This window comes from Echeneis naucrates, chromosome 15 (genome assembly GCF_900963305.1).
Source record: "Echeneis naucrates chromosome 15, fEcheNa1.1, whole genome shotgun sequence".
NCBI lineage: Eukaryota > Metazoa > Chordata > Actinopteri > Carangiformes > Echeneidae > Echeneis > Echeneis naucrates.
Window position 1 is genome coordinate 22766567 of NC_042525.1, and position 24175 is coordinate 22790741.

The following is a 24175-nucleotide window of genomic DNA, read 5'->3' on the forward strand; positions in this document are numbered from 1 at the left end:
TCACTTAAAACCATCAATTTCAGCTGTCAACCCTCTTAGTCTGATCACTAAGGAGGCACACGCCCATCAGACTGCCCACAAACCCTCACACTCTCATTTGGTTGTCTGTTTGGCTGCAGGCAGTAAATACGAAACAGGGAGATTTTCAAATCAGTAAAAGCACCCCCGTTTATTGAATATTCAGAGTCTTTCCCAGTTTCTTTAATTGAATAAAGGTGTTATTGTGCGTGCTTTCGGCCACGTTACGATGTGACGTCATCAGACAGCGCCGTGTTACTGACGGAGGAGGGAGTACCACATATCAGGGAGTAGAAGGAGGAAGAGTATACTGTCTGTTTCTGTTCGGTGCGTAAACACACAATTTACTCTTTGTTCTTAAACGATTGAAATGAATGTGGCTGTCCGGATACTGCCATCTCACGCTAAGTTTCGTCTAAATATCAGAATAAAACAGCTGGCGCAATGTCATTTAGCTCAACCGCAATAAATATAAGGTCACATTTTATTTACTGGCTTTCACACCCTTCTGTTCTTTGTAATTGACTAGAACAGAAATAGAAGTCTTCTTTGACGTAAAAACTCAATGAATATTTGCTCCTTAATCACCGACACAAAAACGCAGAAAGTCGAAGCTTTTCCGTGTCTTACACAAAGACCATCTTTTAACAGAAAGCTACATTAAACATGAAACTGTAGAACCATTGCGTCTGCATGTCCTCACGGTAAATATCTGCAAACTCCTAGTATTTCTGAGAGGAGAGGCTAATGAAGTGCTGAGAGATAAAAATCTCAATTTTGTTTGTCAGTGAAAATTTTGTAAGTAGTCATGAATATAATACCACCTAACCAAACAAACAAAAGATCATCAGGACTGACATTGATAAATATTCATCATATTTTCACGCACACACAGCTAATATAAAAATTCTACACACCCCTGTTAAAAGTACAAAAGTGAGTCCAGGATAAACAATTTCAGAACTTTTTTTCACCTATCATGTGGCCTATAACGGCAACAATTCAATTGAAAATCAAACAAATACTTTTACTGGAATAATTAAAAATGAAAGAACATACAAACTTTGTGGGAATGCCGTTTGATCTTATGAAAGCACTGTGTTTTTGGGTAGGAGTCTGTCAGAATGGTACATTCTGGGCAATAGTTGTGATCTGATGTTTGCAAAAGTGCTCCAAATTTGTCAGATTGCAAGGGCATTTCTTACAACCAGCCCTATTCAGATCACCCAACAGTCTTGGAGTCAGGTCTAGGATCTGGTTGGGCCATTCCAAAATACAAAGCCAGCCTTTTGTGAATTTCGATGTATGGTTTTAGGTCATCATTTTCAGCATTTTAGCTGAAGCCTGAAGGTTTGGTGCTAAAATTGACTGTTCATAAATCCCCAAAGCAAGATACTGCCAACATCATGTGTCTCTGTGCACTTTTGTTTTTGTGCAAAACATACCTTTTGGAATCATAACCGAAAAGTTCAACCTTTGTTTCATCAGACCACAGAACATTTTGCATTACATGTGTTTACAGACTCAGCAGCAGATCTTGTAGCTCCACACAGAATGAATGGCGATGAAGAGGCCAAAGCTGCCTGGAGTTTTCCTCTTTGTGGTCTGCCTGCTTGCCTACTTCATGTTTGTGAAGCATCACAATGCTGCTCAGAATCATGAGCCCTTCAGACTACCTTCTTACCACCCGGCCAGGCCAGGCCCGATTGGAGATACTGGGCCAGCCTCTGCTGCTGCTGAACAGAGTTTCCAGTATGGCATCATGTTCGATGCTGGGAGCACTGGAACAAGAATCCACGTCTTCAAGTTCCAGGTTGGCAACCAAGGTACAGCAGTGGGCTGCAATGTCCAACAAATACAACATTCACATTCAGAGAGTTATTCATTTAGTGAATTTATTTATTTATTTATTTTTGTGAAAATGTGACATTATGAAATCTATTCATTCAGTAGCTCGTCTGGAAGAGTAAATATAATGAAAGATCAATTCTAACTGCAGTCACCTGGTTTTTGAATCCGGCATGTGGCTTTACACTGCATGTAAGCCCCAGTCTCTCTCCCTGCCTCTCCTGTCTTTCCTGTCCCTCCAGTCCCTCTCAAGGGCAACATAACTTGAAAAACATCTTATTCAGATTAGCCACTGCCCTGTAAATACCATTATTGATTTTTTTTTTTTTTTAACTTATGCTATTCAATATTATTTCAGATACTTTTTATATTGCATTTCTTTCATAAGGTGTCTTTCTTGCCGATCTAAAGCACCTTGTTGTTGGAGGTTGCTGTGCAGACTATTATGCCAACTAAGTTTTGCAGAAATTGACAAGTAGAAATTCAGGTTGTAGAGTTGCATCAGCATGTGTTACATAAAACATTCAGCTATTTTCTGTGTCAAACTACCAGTAGAGTTTCTTTCTGTACTTCCTGCTTGGTGTCTGTAGAGCAAAACAGTAGGGTACTGAAGCATGAGTTGTCAAACTGAACTCACCTTTGAAGAGACATTAATATTTATATTTATTCCAGCCGAAGCTAAGTGGATTCATATGGATCCTTTCAGATTAAATTGTAAATGTTTTTAAAGCAGACCTCTCTGAATAACTTTAAGTGTATTTAAAATCCACACGTTGACCCAAAACATTAATTACCAGATGTGAATCCAGCAGACAAGAGGAGCTTTTGGGCTCTAAGTCTGGAGCTGCTGGCAGAGTCAAAATTGACACAAACTCATTAGAGTGTTTGAGAGGTTTTTGGTTTATTAGGCTTAGAGGAAGTTTCCTGCAGAGCTCGGCCAAATGCCTTCGTTATCGCATTTAACTGCTAAGCTAAATCACACAGGCTGAGTGCTGTTTTGGCTCCTTTGTTAGCCACAGAGCTAACCAGACTAATGGTAGCACCTGTTAGTTATACAGACTAGGATTGTCATTAAGAGCTTAGTGACAGCTCAAATGTAGGCAAAGGTCCAGAATTTGTGAGTCAGGAATTAAACTAAATTAAATTCATAGAGGCATCATGACCTTTCTTTTAGACATACAGTGCACAAGCTTATCCTTTGACCCACTTCTTGTTCATGCTAAATCTTTCATGTGTGTTTTTATGTTTCCAAATTTTTTTACCCTCAGAAGCTCCCAAACTGGCCCATGAGACTTTCAAAGCCATCAAACCTGGACTGTCTGCATACGCTGACGATCCAGACAAGGTACAGAAGCAGTATTGAGTGTGTTCAGTTTTCGTGGTGAGAACAGCAGTTCGAAATGATTCTTTCCTGAAATCCAAAACAAAAGGATGCCGGACAGTTACCTGTTGTCTCCAATGTCTCCAATGTCCCCCCCCCCCCCCCCCCCCCCCCCCCCCCCCCCCCCCCCCCCCCCCCCCCCCCCCCCCCCATGGACCCGGAATCCAGTGTGCTTCAGGGATTGCAGAGCTGTTAGAGGTGGGGAAGTCTAGCATCCCTCACTCTGTATGGAACATCACCCCAGTGGTCCTGAAGGCCACAGCAGGGCTCCGCCTGCTTCCTGGAGAGAAGGCCATCCACCTATTGGAAAATGTGAGCTTTATTATTATTCTGTTACATTTTCAAATTGAAGTGTAGTATATTCTCGCATATTTTTACATATCATTGCTGTCTTTGATTTAGTTCTCATATTTATTCATTTATATCAGTTCCTCATTGTGTTTTAATTTTTTTACTTTTATATTTTAATCATTTCTGAATGTTGGGGTCAAATGTTAGATTATACAATATTTAGTTTATTTATTTTAATGTATCAATGTATCAATTATTTTTGCATCTCAGTCTTCCATATTGAATTTTATTATATTTAAATGTTTATTTATTGGAAACATTTATTTGTAAATTCATGAAAGTCAAAGTCAATCAAATAAATTCAGAAAGTGAAGGTAAATCAATGACCTGTTTAGGTCATCGGGTTCTATAACCTCCTGACAGCCTCTCATGGCACAAAAGCACACAGTACCTCCACATTATGGAATTGAGTTACTTCAGCTAACATCTTTGGAGGATGCAAATGACTCTTTATCCCCACCCAGCACATCCTACTGCTCCTCTTCATCATCATAATCATCATCATCATCTTCATCATCATCAGGATGTCAGAGCCAAAAAAGTAAAAGTCTATTAAAGCTTTTAAATAATCAGTCATAAGAGGAGCAGAGCGGTCAGCCAAAATGTGATTTAATCTGCTGCTTTGCTCTTATTATCAGACTGGTCCTGGATCAACTAAGCAAATCTTATCACACACAGACGGGAGGGGGTCCTTTTTTATTCAACTATATAAATGGATATATAAATGGATTATTCTACTACAATCGTATGACAGAGAAACATGATGTGGCTCAAAGGAAACAGTTTATATTGAAGCACAATCATTTCATTCATATTTTATTACTGAGTGATGAAGTGAAGTGACAACACCAATAACACCAACGGCACCAGCAATTATTTTGTCAATACTCAATTTGTTTTTATTGTTTTATATAATTTTCTCTGCATGTCTCAATCCATATCCCCAACTATACAAGCCTATGCATGTCTTTGTCCATTTCTTTTTATGCTTATCTATGTCTACGTCACGGGCAGGCTGGAGCCAGTCCCAGCTGACATTGGGTGAGGACGGAGTTCATTGTGGACAAGTAATCAGTCTTATCATGTTTCTATATCCAACATAAATAAACACACAGAGACCAACAACCGTTAACACTACGGCCCATGAGCAACTTAAAGCCAGTTAGAAAGTCAGACCCAGTTAACCTACATATGCATATCTTTAGACTGCACAGGTAAGCCAGAAAATAAGGAAGGAACACACTCAGGCAGAACATGCAAACTCCACACAGCCCATGTTACAAGCCCAGGATCCTCTGAGTTACTGAGATGCCTATCTATATTTATATATATACATATATACTATATAAACATACGTATTTGGAGGTGTGAAAAGAGTTGTTGGCAGGACAGAATGTGTGGCTGTTTGTCTCTCTGTGTCTTGTGATAGACTGGTATCCTGTCCAGGGTGTACCACACCCTCACCCCATGTCACCACCCCTGACCCTCCATGCATGAACAATATAGATAATGAATGGAAAGTTTCGTTATCAGTCTGCGTTTTGTCTTTGTTTGCAGGTGAGAACGCTGTTTCACGAGTCTCCCTTTCTGTCCAGACACGACAGTGTGTCCATCATGGATGGCACAGACGAAGGTAACATGCTTTTACTGTTCACTAAGAGTGGGGACCCACATCCGTGGACGATTGTAAGCATTGACAGGACCAAGTTGGACCATGCTAGTTTCAGCCTTGGATCAGTTGCTCTGGGTGTTTTCCTGCTTGGTCAGTTAGACGTGGTCTGTCTCAATTTGAGTAAGATGTTCTGTGCATGTGTTTTTTAGTTGAACTGGATCCATTCTAGTCTGGTGCACAAGGCTGTCCCCAGTTTTGATCAGTTGGATCAGGTCTGGGTCAGCTGGACTTGTTCTACTCCATAAAGTACTTGGACAACAAGTGGAACAAGACACATCATGGGTGGTGTTTTGGTTATGTGTGGTCTCCATTTGGCTGGATTCACTCAATTGTTTAGCTCTCTGCTCTGTCCAGGTTGGTAGAAACAGTCTACAGTTCTCTGAAGGTTTCAGTGGATCAAAGGCCAGTTTTCTGATGTAGTCGGTTAAATCTCCCTGCAGAAACCGGAATGGTTCTGTTGACAGCAGGAAGCTTTTGGCCTAATGACCTCTCTTAAGGTCTCAAACTGAGTGCTCTCCTCATCTCCATATGAATTTATTTGATTAGAGAGAATCTTTTTGTCTCCTCATAGTTTCATTTGTTTAATCTGTGCAGCAAGGTCAGATGATGACCAATGAGCTGATCCCGTTTCCCCCCCTTGTTTTTCACTGCACAGAAACCTCACAGGCCCTGCTATGATTTCCCCAATGAAAGCCAACATTATGGAAGATTAAAAATTAGATGAATCAAGAGATAGAGATCCTCGTGTGGCTCAGCAGACAAACTGGACATTTAGCTTGAAAATACAATGCAGTCAAACAGAGACTGGTGCAAACAGCAAGTCATTTGGTGCCAGGACATAGATTCTCTTATAAAATGTTAAACTATTCAGCAGAAATCCACTTTCGTGGTATGGTATGAAGCTATTTTGTTCTCTGTAGTCAATTACCTACAACTCCACATTTTATATATAAATCACATGCTTAAATTTTTATTAGGGCTCAAAGATATCTAAAAGTGTGTGTGTTGCTGTTTTAAGTGAAATGTGGGTGAGTGTATGCTTGACACACCGACATAAAGTTTCAACTCCACAAACTCCTCCTGTTTGACCGTATTTGGATTTTTTTCCTCTTGACAGTTCGATAGAGGAAATGGACCAAAGGTTCCAAGTGTTTGTTTTTCCTCAAAGTGTAACACACTTGGGTATTTTAACAAGTTGGTCCAAAGTAGTGGCAGCTTTCAGCAGCCTTCCACCTCTGCCATTCATTCGTTCATTCATCTTCAACCACTTATCCGTTTCTGGGTCGTGGGTGTGCTGGAGCCAATCCCAGGTCACCCTGAACAGGTTGCCGGTCCATCACAGGGCCACCACACAGAGACGAACAACCACTCCCACTTACACTCAGATCTGTGGACAATTTAGAGTCACCAATGAACCCAAACATGATGTCTTTGGACGGAGGAAACATGGAGACTCCACACAGACAGGCACCGACCTTCTTATTGTGGGGGCAACAACGCTAACCACTATACTGCCATGCTGCCCCCACCTCTGCCAATTCAGTTAAAAAATTATGATTTTGTGTAAATTAAATTATGACATGGTTTTTATTTTATTTTATTTTTTTACACCAACATCAGAATTGTAGTCAAAACTTTGTATTGGTTGGGCTGTATGGCTCTCAGTACATTACCTGATAACCACAGTAATTAATGGAACAAACAGGGCCACCAAACTGCTTATGGTGTTTATCCACAATCCAGTAGATTGATGAGTGTGATTGAATTTTACTTAAATTTTACCGACTTAAATTAAGAATTTTTTTTGTGCCTCATTACCAAAGTCATGTTTACATCATTATATTAATATTAAAGAGGCCATAGGCAGAAATTATTTGTAAAAAGAAAAAAAAAGAATAATAATTTATTTTCATATGTGACACTGCAGATCATAACTCACAGTGATTCTTCTTCCACCCTGTACCACTTGAGGCCTCTCAGCAGAACTCATCATAGCGATATGCAAACATCTCTAGTCCAGGAGTGTTAGGCCCCTGATCCCGCTGTCCCTCCTCCTGGTTGGTTGCTGGATTATGGTTTTGACACCGTGATGACCTTTTCCTGCTCTGCTACCATCGTAAACTTGTTGTACTAAATGTCTCTGTTGTTGGTTGTACATACACAGTTGTTTTTAATGCTTGCTCTGTATGAACTCGAAGCTTGTTCGCATATTATCAAATCCTTTTAAAGTAGTTCATACAAGCAATTATGCCTATGTGGGATAATGTCCAACTTAATCTTTAAGGGAGAAGGTTTAACCCCCCTCCCCCAAGCCCTGTCCAGTTCTGAAGCTAAAATGTGTTTTCTTTCTCTCTGAGTTGGATCATATTCTGAACATAAATGTCTTTTAATGATTACTGAATTAACTTCTTACTCTGGTCCACGTTTTTTTCCCTCAGCAAATCACTAATGGAGAGATCCTCTGGCTCCGTCACTCCAGAGAGAGCAATAAACAGTCCTTTCAGAAATCTAACCGGATTCCTTCAGCCTTATTATCGCACAGATATTTTGCCATTCTTGGCCTGGATGCTTATCCTCTAGCTGAGATTACCCTCTGAGCGTCCTGAATGGAAGCGACTTATTGTTAATGCAGATCTCTGAGTGGTTACTGGGAGGCCGCAGGGTGCTAAGTGCCGGTGTTTAGCTCCCTGGCATAAAGCTGAGTCTCTCTCCATACTTGTTTGTTTTGTTTGAAAATTGCTTCTTAGCATCCCTGTCTAAGAGTTTTATGGTAAAGCTCCTATGATACAGTTTCTATCAAGCTCTTTAATCATCCACTTCTGCATGTGGATGAGGTCAGAGGTCGCTGGTAAAAGGCACTAATGCATGCAGCTGAGCAGAAATATTCTGCCACAGACACTAATGTTGTCTTTGAGCTGACCTGAATAAGCAGGTCCTCGATGAGCTCAGAACACATTGCTTTGCACATATTTATTTTTGACGATTGATGTTTCATTACTTCATCTGCCTGCTGCTCTATCAAACCTATCCTCACACAGCGTCAGTGGACAGGCTGAATTGATTTGTTAATCAACTTCATATCAGGTAATTGGGAATATGGACCTTTTTTCTTCAGATGTTCAAGAAAAGAACCAGGGCCCATTTCACAATTTCCCAGTTTTTAATGCCTTTATTGAGGCAGTGAGTGGCCAAGGGAGAGCAGAATGATATGCATCATTAGGTCCATGAGTCCAAATCAAACTCAGGATGCTGTGATATGTGGCATGCAAAGCAACTACATGACTACGCATCCTGACACTTTTGCAGTGGTAATAATAATTTTTACATTTTTTTATTTTCAGAGCATTGCACGCAGACATGACATTGCCAGCATTTGTTGTAGATCCAGAGAAATAATAGTAGAACAGTCTTAGCACCATCAGCATATATTCAAGTCAACTTAACATCAATGATCACCCTGTGAACATTGTAGCATGTCTGCACAGATGTCTCAATGCAAAACGTATCGTGTTGAAATATTAATGAATGAATAAGTACACTTCCTTAGCTTTATCCACAAGAGTACACTGCAACAACAATATGGTATGCTTTGGCCACTCCAATGTAGTTTCCACTCGCTCAAAATGTGAAAAATACTTCAGCGTCTTTCTCATTGAAAGTTGGGACCAAATTTATATTTTTACCCACATCAAATTTGAAACTGTGAGAGGCGACAGAATTATCATTAGCTTTACTTCCTGCTTGAGTTTTTAACTCCATCTCCTTGACCTCTCACTTGTGTGCAAGTTCAAGTGTTTTGCCTTCCAGCTCATGCTGCCTGAGATGCTGCTTTTCCTTTGCCTCAATCTCAATTCCAACTTCCTCAACTGCAACTTTGTCCTCCCTCTGAGGATGCAAAAGCCTGCTGATCAGGCAGCTCAAAATTTTCAGACAAAGCTCAATCAGACCTGCAATAATCTTTTTTCTTTATGCAGTTCCTCTTTTCTTAAATTACCTTTAATACCAATATCATAGTGCTCTGCTACCAAACGAAGATCTTTTTTTGTGCAACATAAAAACCAGTCCAACTCAAATACCATGATGGCACACACAAAAATGGATAATACTACTAACCCAGATAGTAGCACACACACTGACGCTAAATTCCAGCCTGCTAACCATGAAATGGTATCTCCAATCAACTTTAAATGTCACCAAGCCACAAAATGTCTCCACTGAGACTAAACGGTTCCCAAAAGCTGTACAAATACAAGATTTTAACATGTCTAATCTCCTAGTCCAGAACTAACCCAGTTCCCTTTCTACCTGTGGGGGATACTACCTTACTTTACCTAAGTATCTTCAATGATGCACCCAGGCATGCCAGGGGCCACCCCAGGGCTATCACACAAAATAATAAAGTGGTGCAGGTCTCCCTAGCACCGGCCAGCTCACTCAACTGGGAGAGTTCACATTTATTTTTTTATTTTCAAGTTTATTCAAATAAATGGATGGGCTGAAAAGGAAACAGCTACCTAGTACCACAATGGTGCTGCTGCAGCTGGTTGGAGAGCGCGGAGAGCTGAACAAAATAGACTCGCTAGTCAGCACAGGTGTCTGTCAATTAGTTAATCAACAAGATTAACAGGAAACACCAAAATAAAACAGGATGTAAACACTGAATGTAACTATATATATAAACATATATATATATATATATATATATATATATATATATATATATATATATATATATATATATATAAACATATAAACAATTTAATAAACACTGTGAACAGACAATAACTATACAAACTATAAAAATGCAATGACAATGACATAACAGTTGTTTCGTTTTTATATATCAGAGAGAGATGATTTTTCTCTGTCAGACAGATGAGTTATTGTATAGTGTGATGGCATGTGGCAAGAATGATTTCCTGTACTTGTTCCTTTGACAGCGGAGCTGTAATAGTCTGTCGGAGAGGGAGCTCTGCTGTCTGTTCAGTGTGTGGTGGAGAGGGTGATCAGGATTATCCATGATGGATAACAGTTTGTTCAGGATCTTCCTATCAACCACACTTTTAATGGTGTCCCATCTCAAATGAAATCTATACTTCTTTTGGCGTGGGGTAATTTAGTTTTAGAATTTGTGTTTTTTGAATGATTAACATATCCTGCATATTTACCAAATTGTTCTAGTAGATCAAATAATATAAGGAGAGATTTGGTTAAGTACATCAAAACGTCATCGTCGTATAGTGCTACCTCATGGTCATCATTATCTATGCAGAGTCCCCGAAAATCATCTTTCTGCCTAATCCACCGAGCCAGCAGCTCAATGAGGAGTGCAAAAAGAAGTGTCTTGGTCCCACGTTCCCTTTTAACAGTTTTAGATAAATATACATTTACTTTAACTCGGGCAGTTGGGTTGTTATAAAGAGAGCCAATTCCTTCCTCGTATAAAAAAACCTCCAACCAACAGTTTTTAGCGTATCCTGTACAATTTCTGCAGCAACTTCTCCATCATTATTTTCCTTTAAAAAAACATTCTAGAACTTCCTTTAACTGTGTTTTAAATTGTGTATTACTAAGGATGCTTGAAATCAATCTCCATAGAGTATTTCCTGGACTGTTGTTTATTTGGTTTGTTAACTGAACTTTGTTCACACTGATGTACTCTATAGCGGTCTCTTTTGTAAATAAAAACTAAGTTAGCTAGTATACGTTGTGAGGATCAGAGTAATGTGTGTTACCCTGTTCTGTTGAATGAAAATCTCTCCAGAGATCTATCATTCCAACACTGCGTGCAAAACTATTAGGCAAGTTGTATTTTTGAGGGTTAATTTTTTTTACTGTACAACTACAGTGCTCTTGGTCAATCCAAAATGTTAACAAACCCTCAAACCTGAACACTTGAGTAGTAAAAAGTGAAGTTTTGGCTCTCTTAAGAGAATATCTATATGTACACCATTATTAGGCAACTATTAGTGTGCAGAATTATTATGCAACTAAATGAAAAATTAAGATTTTCCCATCTCACTTGTTAGCTCATCTTTAATAATACCTGCCCATACCTGTCCCACACCTCCACCTTGCTGGTGTCGTGAGTCGAAGTGGAGCTCTGTGTCCGTTACTGATCCAACCATGGGGCCATCCACCTGTCCGTCAAGCGTCACTCTCATCTCATCAATTCACAAAACCTTTGAAAAATCTGTCTTCAGAAATTTCTGGCCCATTCTTCTTCAACGTATGTGTCTTGTTCAGAGGTGGTCGGGTTTCAGCCTTTCTTACCTTGGCCATGTCTCTGAGAACTCAACACCTTGTAATTCTTGACACTCCTGGTAGGTTGCAGTTGTGGAATATGGCAGCACTGGAGGATAATGGGTTCTTGATTCTTCTGAATGAATGAACAATAGACAACAATCTCACCATGCTTTTGTTGAGTTAAAAATGTTATGCATGCTCGATAACTATGGTGGATGACAAAATGCTTTCCATTGAGGCCTAACTAAGCCATATCTTGTAATCTTTTGATGTCAGTGGAAGAATTTATATTTGTGTCTCAGTTCAAAAACAGAGACTTTGGTTTGGACTGAAATACACCAACTTCTATTTTACTGGAAGGTAGTTTAGGTGTTTGTGATCCTCTCAGGATGAACTGCAACAACTCTGGTCATGCTCTTATATCTGCTAGAAAGCTTGAACAGCAAATAAGCAGTGATATTAAGGTGCTCTGTGCTTTATGGATTGAGTTGGCAACAATGAACTGAAAGGTTCATGCTTCTCAGTCACCTGCTGCATCTTGCTGCATTTCCAAGATATATCCCCAGACGTTGTGGTATTCAATACTCTTGTCAAATCATTTATACAAAAATGTACATTTTGATGATAATTGTATCTTAGCATGTCAGCTATAATCTCTAATGGCTGTAAAGTGTCAAATTAAATCAGATTTATTTGTATAGCACCAAATCATAAGAGTTACATCAAGGCACTTTACATATAGAGCAGGTTAGACCAAACTCTTTATACATTTATTTAAAGAGACCCAACAGATCCCCCGATGAGCAAGCACTTGGAAACAGTGGCAAGGAGAGACTTCCTTTAAGAGGCAGAATCAGACTCGGGGGCAGCCAGCTCCCTCGACTGGTTGGGTTGGGTTGAGAGACAGTGAGAGAGACATGGGTGGGGGGAGCACAGTTGGGTAGAGTAGGGAGAGAATGAGCAGGAGGAGGGGCTATTCAAAGCAGGTGTAGACAGGGAAATTATGCTGCTTGAAGTTTGTGGAGATGATTCTGTATGGAATTCATGAGGATAAGAGAGCAGCAGGCTTTGCAGGAACATGGAATGGCGATGAGTCATCGGGTCATGTGTCATGTTATATTCACACTGCTATCTGAAGCAGTTGAGTATGAACTGGTAAGATCAGGTAATTGACCATTTTCATTTTCTCTATTCAGGAATTTCTGCATGGATCACTGTCAACTTCCTTCTTGGTGAGAACCTAAAACACATACACACACATGAACCCACACCAGGTTTTTATGTAGATATGCACCAATTACAGTAAGATACGTTTTTGTTTGGGTTTCATATTTACAAGGATGTGTGTGTGCGTGTGTGCATGCCTATGTGTGCTTAAAATCAGATTAATGTTAAAAATAAATAACTATAAACAGTAATTGGATTACACTGCAGCTGCATCTCTCTCTGTCTTTCCTAATCTATCTCACTTTACCCCCCTGCCCCTCAGGTGGTCTTCATAGTGCTGACTCACCCACAGTCGGAATGCTGGATTTGGGTGGCGGCTCAACTCAGATCACCTTCAGCCCTCAGGACGAAGTGAGGATGACAGACATAGACATTAACAGGAGTGGGATCTGAAAGTAGACTGGTAGAGGCTGAAAACAAGGCTGACCTGTTGAAACAGCAAGATTGCTCTCTCTCCATCACTCTCTCTTCAGTAAAAACTACCAGTGTGGCTCCATCTCAGAGGCTTTAATCTGTAAATGCCTCGTTAATCCCAAATAAACACCCTCACGTTAGGAGAGGGGAGGAGGTTGCAAAAAAGGGAGAAAGGAGAGTAAGGGGTGGTTGAGGGGGGCTGCCTTCTTATGTAGGTCAGGCTTTGTACGAGAGGTATTGCAGGACAGGAAGATCCTTGTTTGTTTTTATTTTTATAGTGTGAACTTCCAAGAGCTGGGCCTGACCTCTCAGATTGGCATACAGTATGACAGCAGTACTCACACACAACCTAAGCACTTTGCACACAACGTCAGTGGCTTGTACATGCAGTAGGATTCCTGAGCTACAGTTCTCCAGAACACACTGAATTCACATCTGCAATGACTTTATATTTTTCCGTGCAGAAAACCTTCCAGACCTCACCTATTGGGTACATCAGGTCTTTCCAGATGTTCAACAATACACACACCGTCTATGCTCACAGGTATACACACTGAGTGCTTTGTGATGTAGGTACATAGAGAAACAGACATGATCATTAAATATTTTACATAATATCATTTGATATTTCGATAAGAAAGACCAATGTACAACATTATGTAACATTTTTATGTGTAATAGTCAAAACCCAACAATTAAGTAATTTATGGCAATTTAGTGGTTTTTATATTTCACAACCAGGTGTTTTTGAAAAGGCTGAAAAAATAACCTGTGTTGTTTCATCTCTACAATGCCAACACAACAATTAATTTATTGATTTGTCCAAACTAGGTGGTTTTACACAGTTTCTTATTCTGTTCCTTGAAATCCTTGAAAGCTAAAGGTCATTAGTGAGAATTGTTGATGGCTTTTTTGGTGCTTGACTCATCAGGGAAGCAACTGACTGAGCTGGGTGAGGGTCGTAGACAGCCATTAAATCAGTGATTCTCTCCTTTTTGCAGTTACCTAGGGCTGGGTCTGATGTCAGCTCGACTTGCTGTGTTAGCGGGTGTTGACGCTTCCCCTGGTATGTACATGACCTTTATTTCTACTTTTTTTTATTTTTTTTCTTGTTTTTCAATTTGCTCTCATCTGCGCCTTTTATGCACCCACTCCCTCCCTCTCCCCTCTATTCAGATAAATAAGCCATTATCTAATCTTTTAATAACACACAAAGATTAATTCCTTGCCTGCCAGCTGTTGCTGTGATTTAGCTCCTGTAAGAAACAGCAACACGGATCCACTCAGCTGTCTGTATTTCTCTCTGTATATACAGGGAATGGATTAAATGAAACCAATGTTTAGTGAGAACCAATTTAGTAAAGCTCACTGTGTTTAGTTTAATTTAACAAACTTTTTACAACTGTAGTTCATAAAGTTCTGTTGTTGTCGATACAGGCAGAAGGTAGAGCTCCATTTGGTCTTTGATTATAGATCGGGTCTAAGTTTTATATTAATACAGCGGAAGTATCAATGGTCTCCACAGAGAAACGCTCAAAATCTGTGTTCAGGAATTGAGCCTTAAAACCAGCTGTCAGGGCTTCTGGGACTTTGTGATGTCACAATAAAAGAGTCACTGCTCTCAGCCACGCTACAAATTCCAGTACACCTCAACCTCCAGGGCAAATTTACAGAATTTGCAGTGTCAGGCTGAAATACCTCTTCTGATTGGCTGACTGACTCCAGAGTGAAAAACATCACTTCCAGAGAGAAATCCCAGAGAGGACATGTAAAACTACCCTGAGATGGTTTTTGGTTCTTAAAATCTCAACTATATCTTTTTATATCTCAACCCTTCAGATAAGACCTTGAAAACTTGATCTGGTATATAAAAACTTTTTAAATATTTCTATGTGGAAATAAAATTTACCAGTTTTCAGCACAACGTGAACTTTAGAGCATTATTTTGACCTATTGTGGATGTTCCCAGTACATTTGTGGCTTTGTGATCAGACAGTAGTTCAAGAACGACAGTGGTTAAGACTGAAATCAATGGATTAGCAGCTACTTTCAAACAAGGTTGGGCAAGCTACTTGGAAAGTGTAGTGAACTAAGCTACTAGTTACTGTAACATTAAATAAAGCTTAACTACATCAAAGCCATCACCCTCAGAAATGTAGCAAGCTAAGTTACAGCAAAATGAAAGTAACTAGTGCAACTCCATCCAAGCTTTTTACAAAATCAAACTAACTTTGTGCCAAGTCAGTGTTACTAACTGATCAATAAAACTCAGTCAAACAGATACGCAGACAAAAGAGTTAAGTTCAGTTGTTTACTGAACAGTGAGCTGCAGTAACTCACAACAGCAAGAATGAAGACCTGCTTCAAAGTCACAACATGGTCAAAAACGTACGTGTGTTTACATGAATGTACATTGCAAAAACTCAAAATCTTACAAATAATATTTATTTCGAGTCAAAATGTCTAATTTCTAGTCAAAACAAATCTCATTACACTTGAAATAAGACTCATCACCTAAAAAAAGTATCTTTTTTAGACAATTTTCACTTGAAATAAGTAGAAAAATCTGTCCTTGGAGCAAGATTCTTTTCTTTATTACAAGCAAAAAAAATTGCTCCAGGGACAGATTTTTATACAAGTGAAAATTAGCTTGAAGTATTTTTTGTGTAAATGTAAAAAGATTTGTTTTTATTCATATTATTTTGGCTTAATGCAGGTCTATGCTTTTCTTCTCATCTTATTGATTGAATATGCAGCTACATGTACCAGCAACGTCACACCAGAGCCATGCGGAAGTTCTGTGTGGTAGCAGTGACAATTTTATTTCATTCCGTAACAGAAATCTCCAGAATGCTACCATACTACATGATCAATAAAAGTGCTTAACTACTGAGAAGTTACTTGATTCAGAAAACAGTGACACTACCACTAAGCTAATGAGAAATGTAGTTAAACTACAAACATCCACTACTACAGCGACGCTGCTGCCCACACTGCTTTTAACCTGAAGGTGCTTTGTGAATACAGGCCTTAATCTTTCATCTCAAAGCATCAAAATGACAGCAAAATGAAGAGCAGCATTTGTTTGTTTTCAAGTTGGTGATCACATGATGTGACCTCTGCCGTTTGAATTCGTGTTTTCAGGTGGGGTCACCCCTGAGCTGATCAGCCCCTGCCTTGCTCCAGATTACTCAGGCAGCTGGGAGTACATCGACGTCATCTACACTGTGAAGGGACAGAAGGCAGGTAAAATGGTTGGTCGATTGCTCGGATGGTTACCCATCATGCAGTTTAGAGCATATAGGAACCATATTGCTGTGTGTGTGTGTGTTTCAGGAGAGCCGGCATATGACGCGTGTCGGACTAAAGTGCAGAAGGTTCTTTACAAGAAGGTGATGAAGGCATCTGAAGTTGCAGGCATGGACTTCTATGCCTTCTCCTACTACTATGACCGAGCTGTTGACCTTGGAATCATCAGTAAGACGCAAATGACTGAGTAATATTTATTTATTTATTTTCTGCCGTTTACAGAATCCATCCATAAGGTGTTTGTTCACACAGAACAGATCAGATGTTCCCTTTGGAAAAAAACTCCAGCAGTAAACAGCAAAATATATAAATAAAATGTATTGAAAATGTTAGCAACATGGTAAACACTACAAGAGGGTTGTAGTTTCAGTTCCCAGGCCTGGTGCCTTTCTGTGCGAATTTTGCATGTTCTCCCTGTGTCTGTGTGGGTTTCCTCCTGCCATCCAAAGATATCATGTTTGGGTTAACTGGTGACTCTAAATTGTCCATTGGTGTGAGTGTTCGTTTGTGTCTGTATGTTGGCCCTGTGAGGGACCTTGCCCAGAGTGAGCCAGGATTGGCTCCAGTATCCCCCACGAAACAGATGAATGAATAAATGACGATGTATCATAACTCACCTGCTGTGGAGGTGGAGGTGCCTTGTTTTTTAATTCCTGGCCAAGATTCACTGAACTGATTTGGGCTCTGTTTTTGTCTTTTGTTTCTTTTCTGTGTTCAGAGGAGCACATGGGAGGAACCATCAAAGTGGCTGATTACATTGAAGCAGCCAAAAGAGGTGAGACGGCGCCACTTGGTGATAGTTTCTGTGAACTGTAATCATCACAAATTCAGCTCATTTGAAATCTGATTTTTCTTGATATAATTTAAAACCTTTGTCTAATAAGCCCAGATCTGTGTTCGCTCTGACCTCAGGTCAGGCAGCAGGTCACTATCACAGTACAGAGATTTGCCTGTAGAATCATTGTAATTGATCATTTCTATTATCATTGATCTTAAAACAAACATCTGGCATAACTTGAGCTATTCTTTTTCCTGCTCTGTGGTTGTGTTATTGTAGTGTGCAATAGTCCTGCCATTAGTTATCTGCAGAGTCCGTTCCTCTGTCTGGACCTGGTCTACATCTCAGTCCTGCTGCAGGAGCTTGGATTCCCACCACACAAACAGTTCAAGGTGAGTAACCCTCTACTGTTGTACTGTTGGCAAATGAAACTGACTTGATGTTTTTTGATATTGAATCAAATATTGAATATCGCTCTTCTAAGAATAAAGTTTGGGGCCTTGATTTATGGGTGAAGATAAAGAGAAGAAGAAATTGTCCCTTTAAAGTTAAATGAATGTATGTGTGTGTGTGTGTGTGTGTGTGTGTGCGTGCGTGCGTGCGTGCGTGCGTGCGTGCGTGCGTGCGTGCGTGCGTGCGTGCGTGCAGCTGGCAAGGACAATCAACCAGGTGGAAACCAGTTGGGCTCTGGGAGCAACTTTCCATTACATCGAATCCCTGAAGAGACTATGAATGATTTTATTTTGAAAATATCCTGAATGTTGTGAGGTGATCCTGCCCAGTGACCTCATACTGTACCCAAGCTCACCTTAAATCTCTTTCAAGGCTCAGACTTGCAGGTGAATTGCATTTATCCATGTGGCTGGTCTTTGGTCCCAGCTCCATCTGCTGGTCTCAATGGAGTCTTTCGGAGTCTAGAACAGAGCCCCAAAAAACTGAACATAAATTACTCAAAATCGTTCCTCTTTTCTTAATTATGAAACACAGTGAAATCACAGCTGGGTCAGACTTAAGTAGACTGGGCTCAGCTGATCTTTGGCTCCTGGTGAAGTCTTAATCAGAGTAACCTCAAGGAGACACTCCAAACCAGAAAATACTCAAAGCCTCACAAATGTTAACTGATTGTATTCTATGTCAACTTTGTTTATCTGAAAGGAAATATTCAGATTTAAAAACAGAGTGGCTTTGCTCTTATATATTTTATTCAGTCATGGATGAAACTGATCTAAAGATCAGGCAGAGTATGGTGTTCTTGAATTTCTTGTTAACATTTACTGATGTGTGGACAGTGATTATTGAACCCTGACCTGGACTGGATGAACTGGAACTGATAAATTGGGTTCAAACAAAAATTCAGAAATGACATTCAGATTCACTAACATCAGACCATTAACAAGGTTAACACACACACACACACATATAGGTTTGGTAATCAGTGTAAACAGGATGTGTCTATGATAATACCTGCATGGCACATGCATGTATTTTTGCCAAAATTGTCTGAAATCAACAGAGGGTGTTAATTAGACAAAGGACATTATCAAGTTGTGGCGGTAGAGCTGAACAGCTCATCCAAATCGCAATGTGACCAAGTGCAACATCCAACTCACATGAACTACAGGTCAAAGGTGAAATGGGTCGCAACACTCAATGGATGAAGCAGTGCACTCCAAAATATGCTTGGTCTGATGATCATATTGATTGGACCATTGGTTATTTTTCTTGGTGAAAATGTGACAGTTGATCATCACAGGGTTGTGATGGTCAACTGTGCAAAAGCTGGGTCTTCTTTAATTTTATAATCACATCCAAAGTTTCTTTTGTTGGTAAAGGCATTTTCTCAGGGTGTTAGCTGCATGTTCACTTGGCCACATCACCAGCAGTGTTTCTTGTTGAACGGTGCCATGTTAATTGAAAGTGCTATGGTCTTTCCTTGTTGAATTAAGCTCCATAACAGGTCACTCAGTGGGATGAACAGTCTCAGATAACCAGGAAAGACTTTTGAGTCCATGACTGACCTTGTGCTGTTAAACCTCATATGCTGTGTTCATATCGACAGCAAGTCTGATTGTTTTCTACTCGTTCGGAGTGCCTATTTCTACTGTATGTGTGTATATGGCACAAAATTTACAATAAACAGATGTGAATTTGCCTTAAGCCAAACAGCTGAATAAACGTTTGTGTTAGTTTAAAGTCTGTGTTGGAGTCACTGAGTTAGGCTGCTGATAGTGGTGCAGGATGCGAATTGGTAATGGTCAGCTTCTTATAGTTGCTGCTGTGGTCACTGCAGCCATTTAACCTGGAGCTATGTCAAATCAGACACATCCATTCTACATCTGAAGCTTTAGACAAACTCTTTAAGCACAAAAAGTTTTATTTCTGTAAACTTTCCCCATTTTAACAAGTTCATAAAACACACTACACCACCTCCATTCAGGCGAGAGAGCAGCAGGCCTGATATTCATTAGCAACAACAGCCTGAGAAGCAGGAAGTCATCAAAGTTGGCAAAAAGAAGGTGGAGTCTCAGAGGAAGGCGTCGCACCACTCCTTCAAGCACTGAGCACAGGAGACAGCCTGACGGGAGTTTGCCCCTGTGGTGTCCTTAAGCCATTCAGTGAACATCTCAGTGTCTTTCCTCAACAGAAGGAACTGACCCAGGACCACATAGGCCTGAGAACATGGACAGGACAACACAGAACATCACAATGAGAGCACCACACAAAAGAACAAGATGATAATGAACATGAGTGATATCACAGTGCCCACATTTTCCACTGACTGTCATTTATTTTTATTTTTCATTTTTCATTGGAGTGAATGCATGTACGTGAACAGATCTTTGGAAGTGGAGAACTGGACTTTGTGGTAGGAATCGTTCATACTGCTGTCATACATCCGCCGATTTATTCTAGGGGGTCCTGCTCATGTCGTGACTGTACTGAACTCTGCAGCCTCTTCACGGGACGTTACAGGGAAGCACTTTATGTTAAATGTCATAAATGTGTTGATGTAAATGCCCATACTTCACCTTATCAAAGCCATCCGTCGCCAGCTTCTTGCCAAGAGTCTCTCCAATACCCGACAAAGCCGTCACTGCTTTGTCTCCCATTGGCTCCCCGACAAAGTCCCGGTGCTTCTGAGAAGTGGTGGACATCTCTGCGGGGAACAAGCCAACAATGACAGAAATCCCTCTGCTGGTGTGGGCGGTCTTCACAGTGACAGCTCAGGAATTCATTCAACATTGCTCTGATCTCTGGGGGAGACTGAAGGAAAACTGATGACCTAAACCTTCTCACATACATTTGTAGTTTGTCTCCATGACAACATCTATGTGTTGGAAGAAGAAATCACTTTTTACTTATGCTTCCAGTCTCCAGATGACATTTTATTTTGCTCTGATACGAACAGACTTGTGGCTGAAAGCAGCTGCTCTTACTGGACCTGACTACAAGCACACAGGATCCGGAAGGACAGAGGGGTTCAGACAAGGTCTTACCTGCTTTGCTGGATCTGGTCGGCGGAGGGGAATCCGGTGTGTTCACACACAGACGCTATAAAGACACAGTTTTCTTTCTTGAGCAGAAATCGTTCGAACTGGATTCAAACTAAAGTCGTAACGGAAAAGCGTTACCCGAAGAAGCTGTTTCGCCCAGCACACCTCAGACCGCACGAAGAAGCCCAACTTTTCCTTTTCACCGGGGGCGTTTTATTGTGAAAGCCGGAAACACGAATCAGGAGTCAGGAGACGCTCGGAGCGTGACGTCAAGACGCAGCGAGTCGAAGATCGCTTCTAATTAAGATTATTTACTGTGGAAATTCAAGACCATTGCAGTAGAAATACCATGAGCTCAAAATTCTTCTCACGAAAAAACACACTGCCGTACAAAGTGTAATTCAAACACTAAAGTAAAAGCATTTATCGTTGCCCATTGTAACATCATATGAATTTGTTATGGTTTTGGATCTATTCGTGTATTTATAATTTCAACAAAAGGATATACTTCTATTCATGTTTGTATGGTTAAATTAATTTCTTCTTTTGATCACACAAAAAAGCTGGGGAAAAAACAGGCGATAACCAAAATGACCTGCTCTTTATAATTGCCTGCTTGAAATGTGCTACTTAAGATGTTCCTAAACCTTTCAGACCACAGAAATAAGTTTTTCATAAATTAAGAAATAACTGATTTACCCATGCAATAACATCACGAAATGTAACAAAATGTTGCTGCATTAAAATGAAAGAAGAAACTTCTCTGTTTCCAGGTGCCACGCATTTCTGCTAGTAACGTCAGCACGTTAGTTAACTGGCCAAGTCTGAACTCAAATGTTATCCTCCCCACACTGCTCCTTCTGTATTGTAATGGTACTATTTTATGCAGTTAAGCGCAAGCATACGTAAGTGATGTTCACAGGTAGTGATACGCAGTAAGAGGCTGGGAGTATTATTCCTACGCAACAGAAGTAGCTCAGGTACAGTTCAGTGAGTCTCAGTGCAGTGTTATGTTATGAGTGAATAAAGTCAACCAAGATAGACACTGCGTCCTGACGATATTTCTACATAACACTACATGGTGTCAGAAGTTGTCGGAAATGGCGAAATTCCCACCTCCGGAGAGTTTTGACTTCTCGCGGCCAGAACAATGGCCGGAGTGGCGCCAACGTTTTCACCGCTACAGAATAGCAACGAAACTCAACAAGGAAGACGCAGAAGTACAGGTCTGTACACTGCTCTACTCGCTTGGGAAGGAGGCAGAGCACGTTTATAAGACTTTCATGTTTTCTGATGAGGAAGATCAGAATGATTATGAAACTGTGATGGAGAAACTGGAAAGCTACTTCGTGCCAAAGGTGAATACTATTCACGAAAGAGCTCGTTTCCATCAGCGCACTCAACATGCTGGGGAAACGGCGGAGGGATATATCAGGAGCCTGCACGAGCTAGCAGACACCTGCGCATTTGCTGGAGCCAAGGATGAAAATATCCGTGACAGGTTGGTCATTGGGATATTAGACAAAAGGCTATCAGAAAAGCTACAGCTGATACCTGACCTGACGCTCAATAAAGCGGTAGAGCTAGTGAGACAGTCAGAGCAAGTCAAACAGCACATCAGTGAGCAAGGGGCTAATGCTAACTGTGCACAAGTCAGTGAAGTAGCATACAAGCGTCCGCCACCCAGAGATAAACAGAGGCACAATAACGGTCATGGATTCAATAAAGAGGCCAAGGCGAAACAAGCACAACACGTAAACAAAGGACACAAATGCTCTAGATGTGGTCGTGTGCATGCTAGAGAGGATAAGTGTGCAGCACGTAATGCTGAATGCCGCAACTGCAAGAAACTGGGACATTTTGCAGTCGTTTGTCGCTCCCGTGTGGTTAACGAGGTAACTGCACCCGAAGAGGAAAGTGCACGGAGCCAAGTACACTTCCTTGGAGAAATCACAGACGTGGAGGATTCAAGCAATGCATGGACAGTGAAACTGCCAATACAAGGTATTGAAATAGACTTTAAGATTGATTCAGGAGCAGATACAAGTGTCATACCAGAAGAGACATTTAATCAGCTACAGAATAAGCCAAAACTTAAGAAAACAGTGAACAAACTTGACAGCCCAGGTGGTAAACTGAACTGTTTAGGTCACTTTGTAGCGACTACAATAAGAAAAGAGAAAAGATTCAGGTTCAAAGTGAATGTGACAAGAGGTTCACATAGCCACCTACTGAGTCGCAATGTTGCTAGTGCAATGGGCTTAATTAAGCGCATAGAGGAGATTAACTCTACTGTACAGCTGAAAGACTCTTGCCCAGATGAAGTGGGAAAACTGAAAATAAAGCCCATCAAAATCACACTAAAAGAGGATGCAGTCCCCTACAGCGTGTCAACTGCCAGACGTGTGTCGGTGCCCATGCTGCCGAAAGTACGACAGGAGCTAGACCGTATGGTAAAGACGGGTGTAATTCAACCTATCAAAGAGCCGACGGAGTGGTGTGCCCCAATGGTTCCTGTATCCAAGAAAAACAAAGACCAGCCAAGATTGTGTGTTGATTTAAAAATGTTGAACAAAGCTGTGAAAAGGGAAAGATATGTCCTACCCACCATCGATGATATCCTGCCAAAACTCGCCGGTGCCAAGGTGTTCTCCCTTTTAGATGCAGCCAGTGGCTTCTGGCAGATACCGTTAGATAGCGAGAGTGCCAAACTAACGACATTCATTACTCCTTTTGGTAGGTTCTACTTCAATAGACTGCCATTTGGAATCACAAGTGCACCTGAAATCTTTCAGCGTGAAATGACAGAGCTCTTGCAGGACCATGAAGGCGTGGCCATTTACATGGACGATATCCTCATTTACTCTGACACAACAGACGAGCATGAAGTGAGACTTCAGAAAACCCTAGACACTCTCAAGAAAGCAGGTTTAAGATTAAACCATGAGAAATGTCTCCTACGCCAGCAACAACTTATCTATCTTGGACATCGCATTGATGAACATGGTATCCAACCAGACATGGCAAAAGTCAAAGCCATCACTGAGCTTGAAACACCAAGTAACGTCACTGACCTGAGGAGGATCCTTGGAATGATCCATTACTTAGGCAGGTATCTCCCAAACCTGTCTGAGGTTACCAAACCCCTCAATGACCTACTAAAAAATGATGCAGCATGGTCGTGGACCGCAGCTCAAGAGGAAGCATTCAAGAAGGTGAAACAGCTTGTCACAAAGTCCCCTGTATTAGCATTCTATGATGTTAATAAACCAACTATTGTAAGCGCAGATGCTAGTAGTTATGGTTTAGGAGGAGTCCTGCTACAAGAGCATGACGGACAGCTGAAACCTGTAAGTTTTTGTTCCAGAACACTCACAACTGCGGAACAACATTATGCTCAAATTGAGAAGGAGTGTCTTGCAGCAGTCTGGGCTTGT

General features: G+C 40.7%; 2 protein-coding genes across 2 annotated transcripts; one reads left to right on the forward strand and one right to left on the reverse strand.

Annotated features, from left to right (window-relative positions):
• The first annotated feature begins 277 nt into the window (after positions 1–277).
• On the forward strand, positions 278–19437 carry entpd6 (ectonucleoside triphosphate diphosphohydrolase 6). Its single transcript, XM_029521091.1, has 14 exons — positions 278–345; positions 1541–1844; positions 3135–3211; positions 3416–3559; positions 5156–5231; positions 12713–12748; positions 13006–13094; positions 13622–13701; positions 14159–14223; positions 16302–16403; positions 16494–16634; positions 17185–17241; positions 17524–17636; positions 17893–19437. Exons 2-14 carry the CDS (start codon positions 1577–1579, stop codon positions 17974–17976), a joined length of 1332 nt encoding a protein of 443 aa, XP_029376951.1. The 5' UTR covers positions 278–345; positions 1541–1576; the 3' UTR covers positions 17977–19437.
• LOC115055356 (barrier-to-autointegration factor-like) lies at positions 18112–20949 on the reverse strand. Its single transcript, XM_029521092.1, has 4 exons — positions 20877–20949; positions 20742–20796; positions 20274–20401; positions 18112–19915 (listed from the first exon to the last, which is right to left on the reverse strand). Exons 3-4 carry the CDS (start codon positions 20397–20399, stop codon positions 19769–19771), a joined length of 273 nt encoding a protein of 90 aa, XP_029376952.1. The 5' UTR covers positions 20400–20401; positions 20742–20796; positions 20877–20949; the 3' UTR covers positions 18112–19768.
• Between the last annotated feature and the right edge of the window lie 3226 nt (positions 20950–24175).

Bases quoted from the DNA above. Each gene is read 5' to 3' on its own strand.
- LOC115055356 (XM_029521092.1), bottom strand. From the start codon at position 20,399: ATGTCCACCACTTCTCAGAAGCACCGGGACTTTGTCGGGGAGCCAATG. The intron at 19,916-20,273 runs GTGAAGTATGGG...CCATGTTCTCAG, and splicing joins CGACGGATGGCTTTGATAAG to GCCTATGTGGTCCTGGGTCA.
- entpd6 (XM_029521091.1), top strand. From the start codon at position 1,577: ATGGCGATGAAGAGGCCAAAGCTGCCTGGAGTTTTCCTCTTTGTGGTC. The intron at 13,095-13,621 runs GTGAGGATGACA...TTTTCCGTGCAG, and splicing joins CCTTCAGCCCTCAGGACGAA to AAAACCTTCCAGACCTCACC. The intron at 14,224-16,301 runs GTATGTACATGA...TCGTGTTTTCAG, and splicing joins GGGTGTTGACGCTTCCCCTG to GTGGGGTCACCCCTGAGCTG.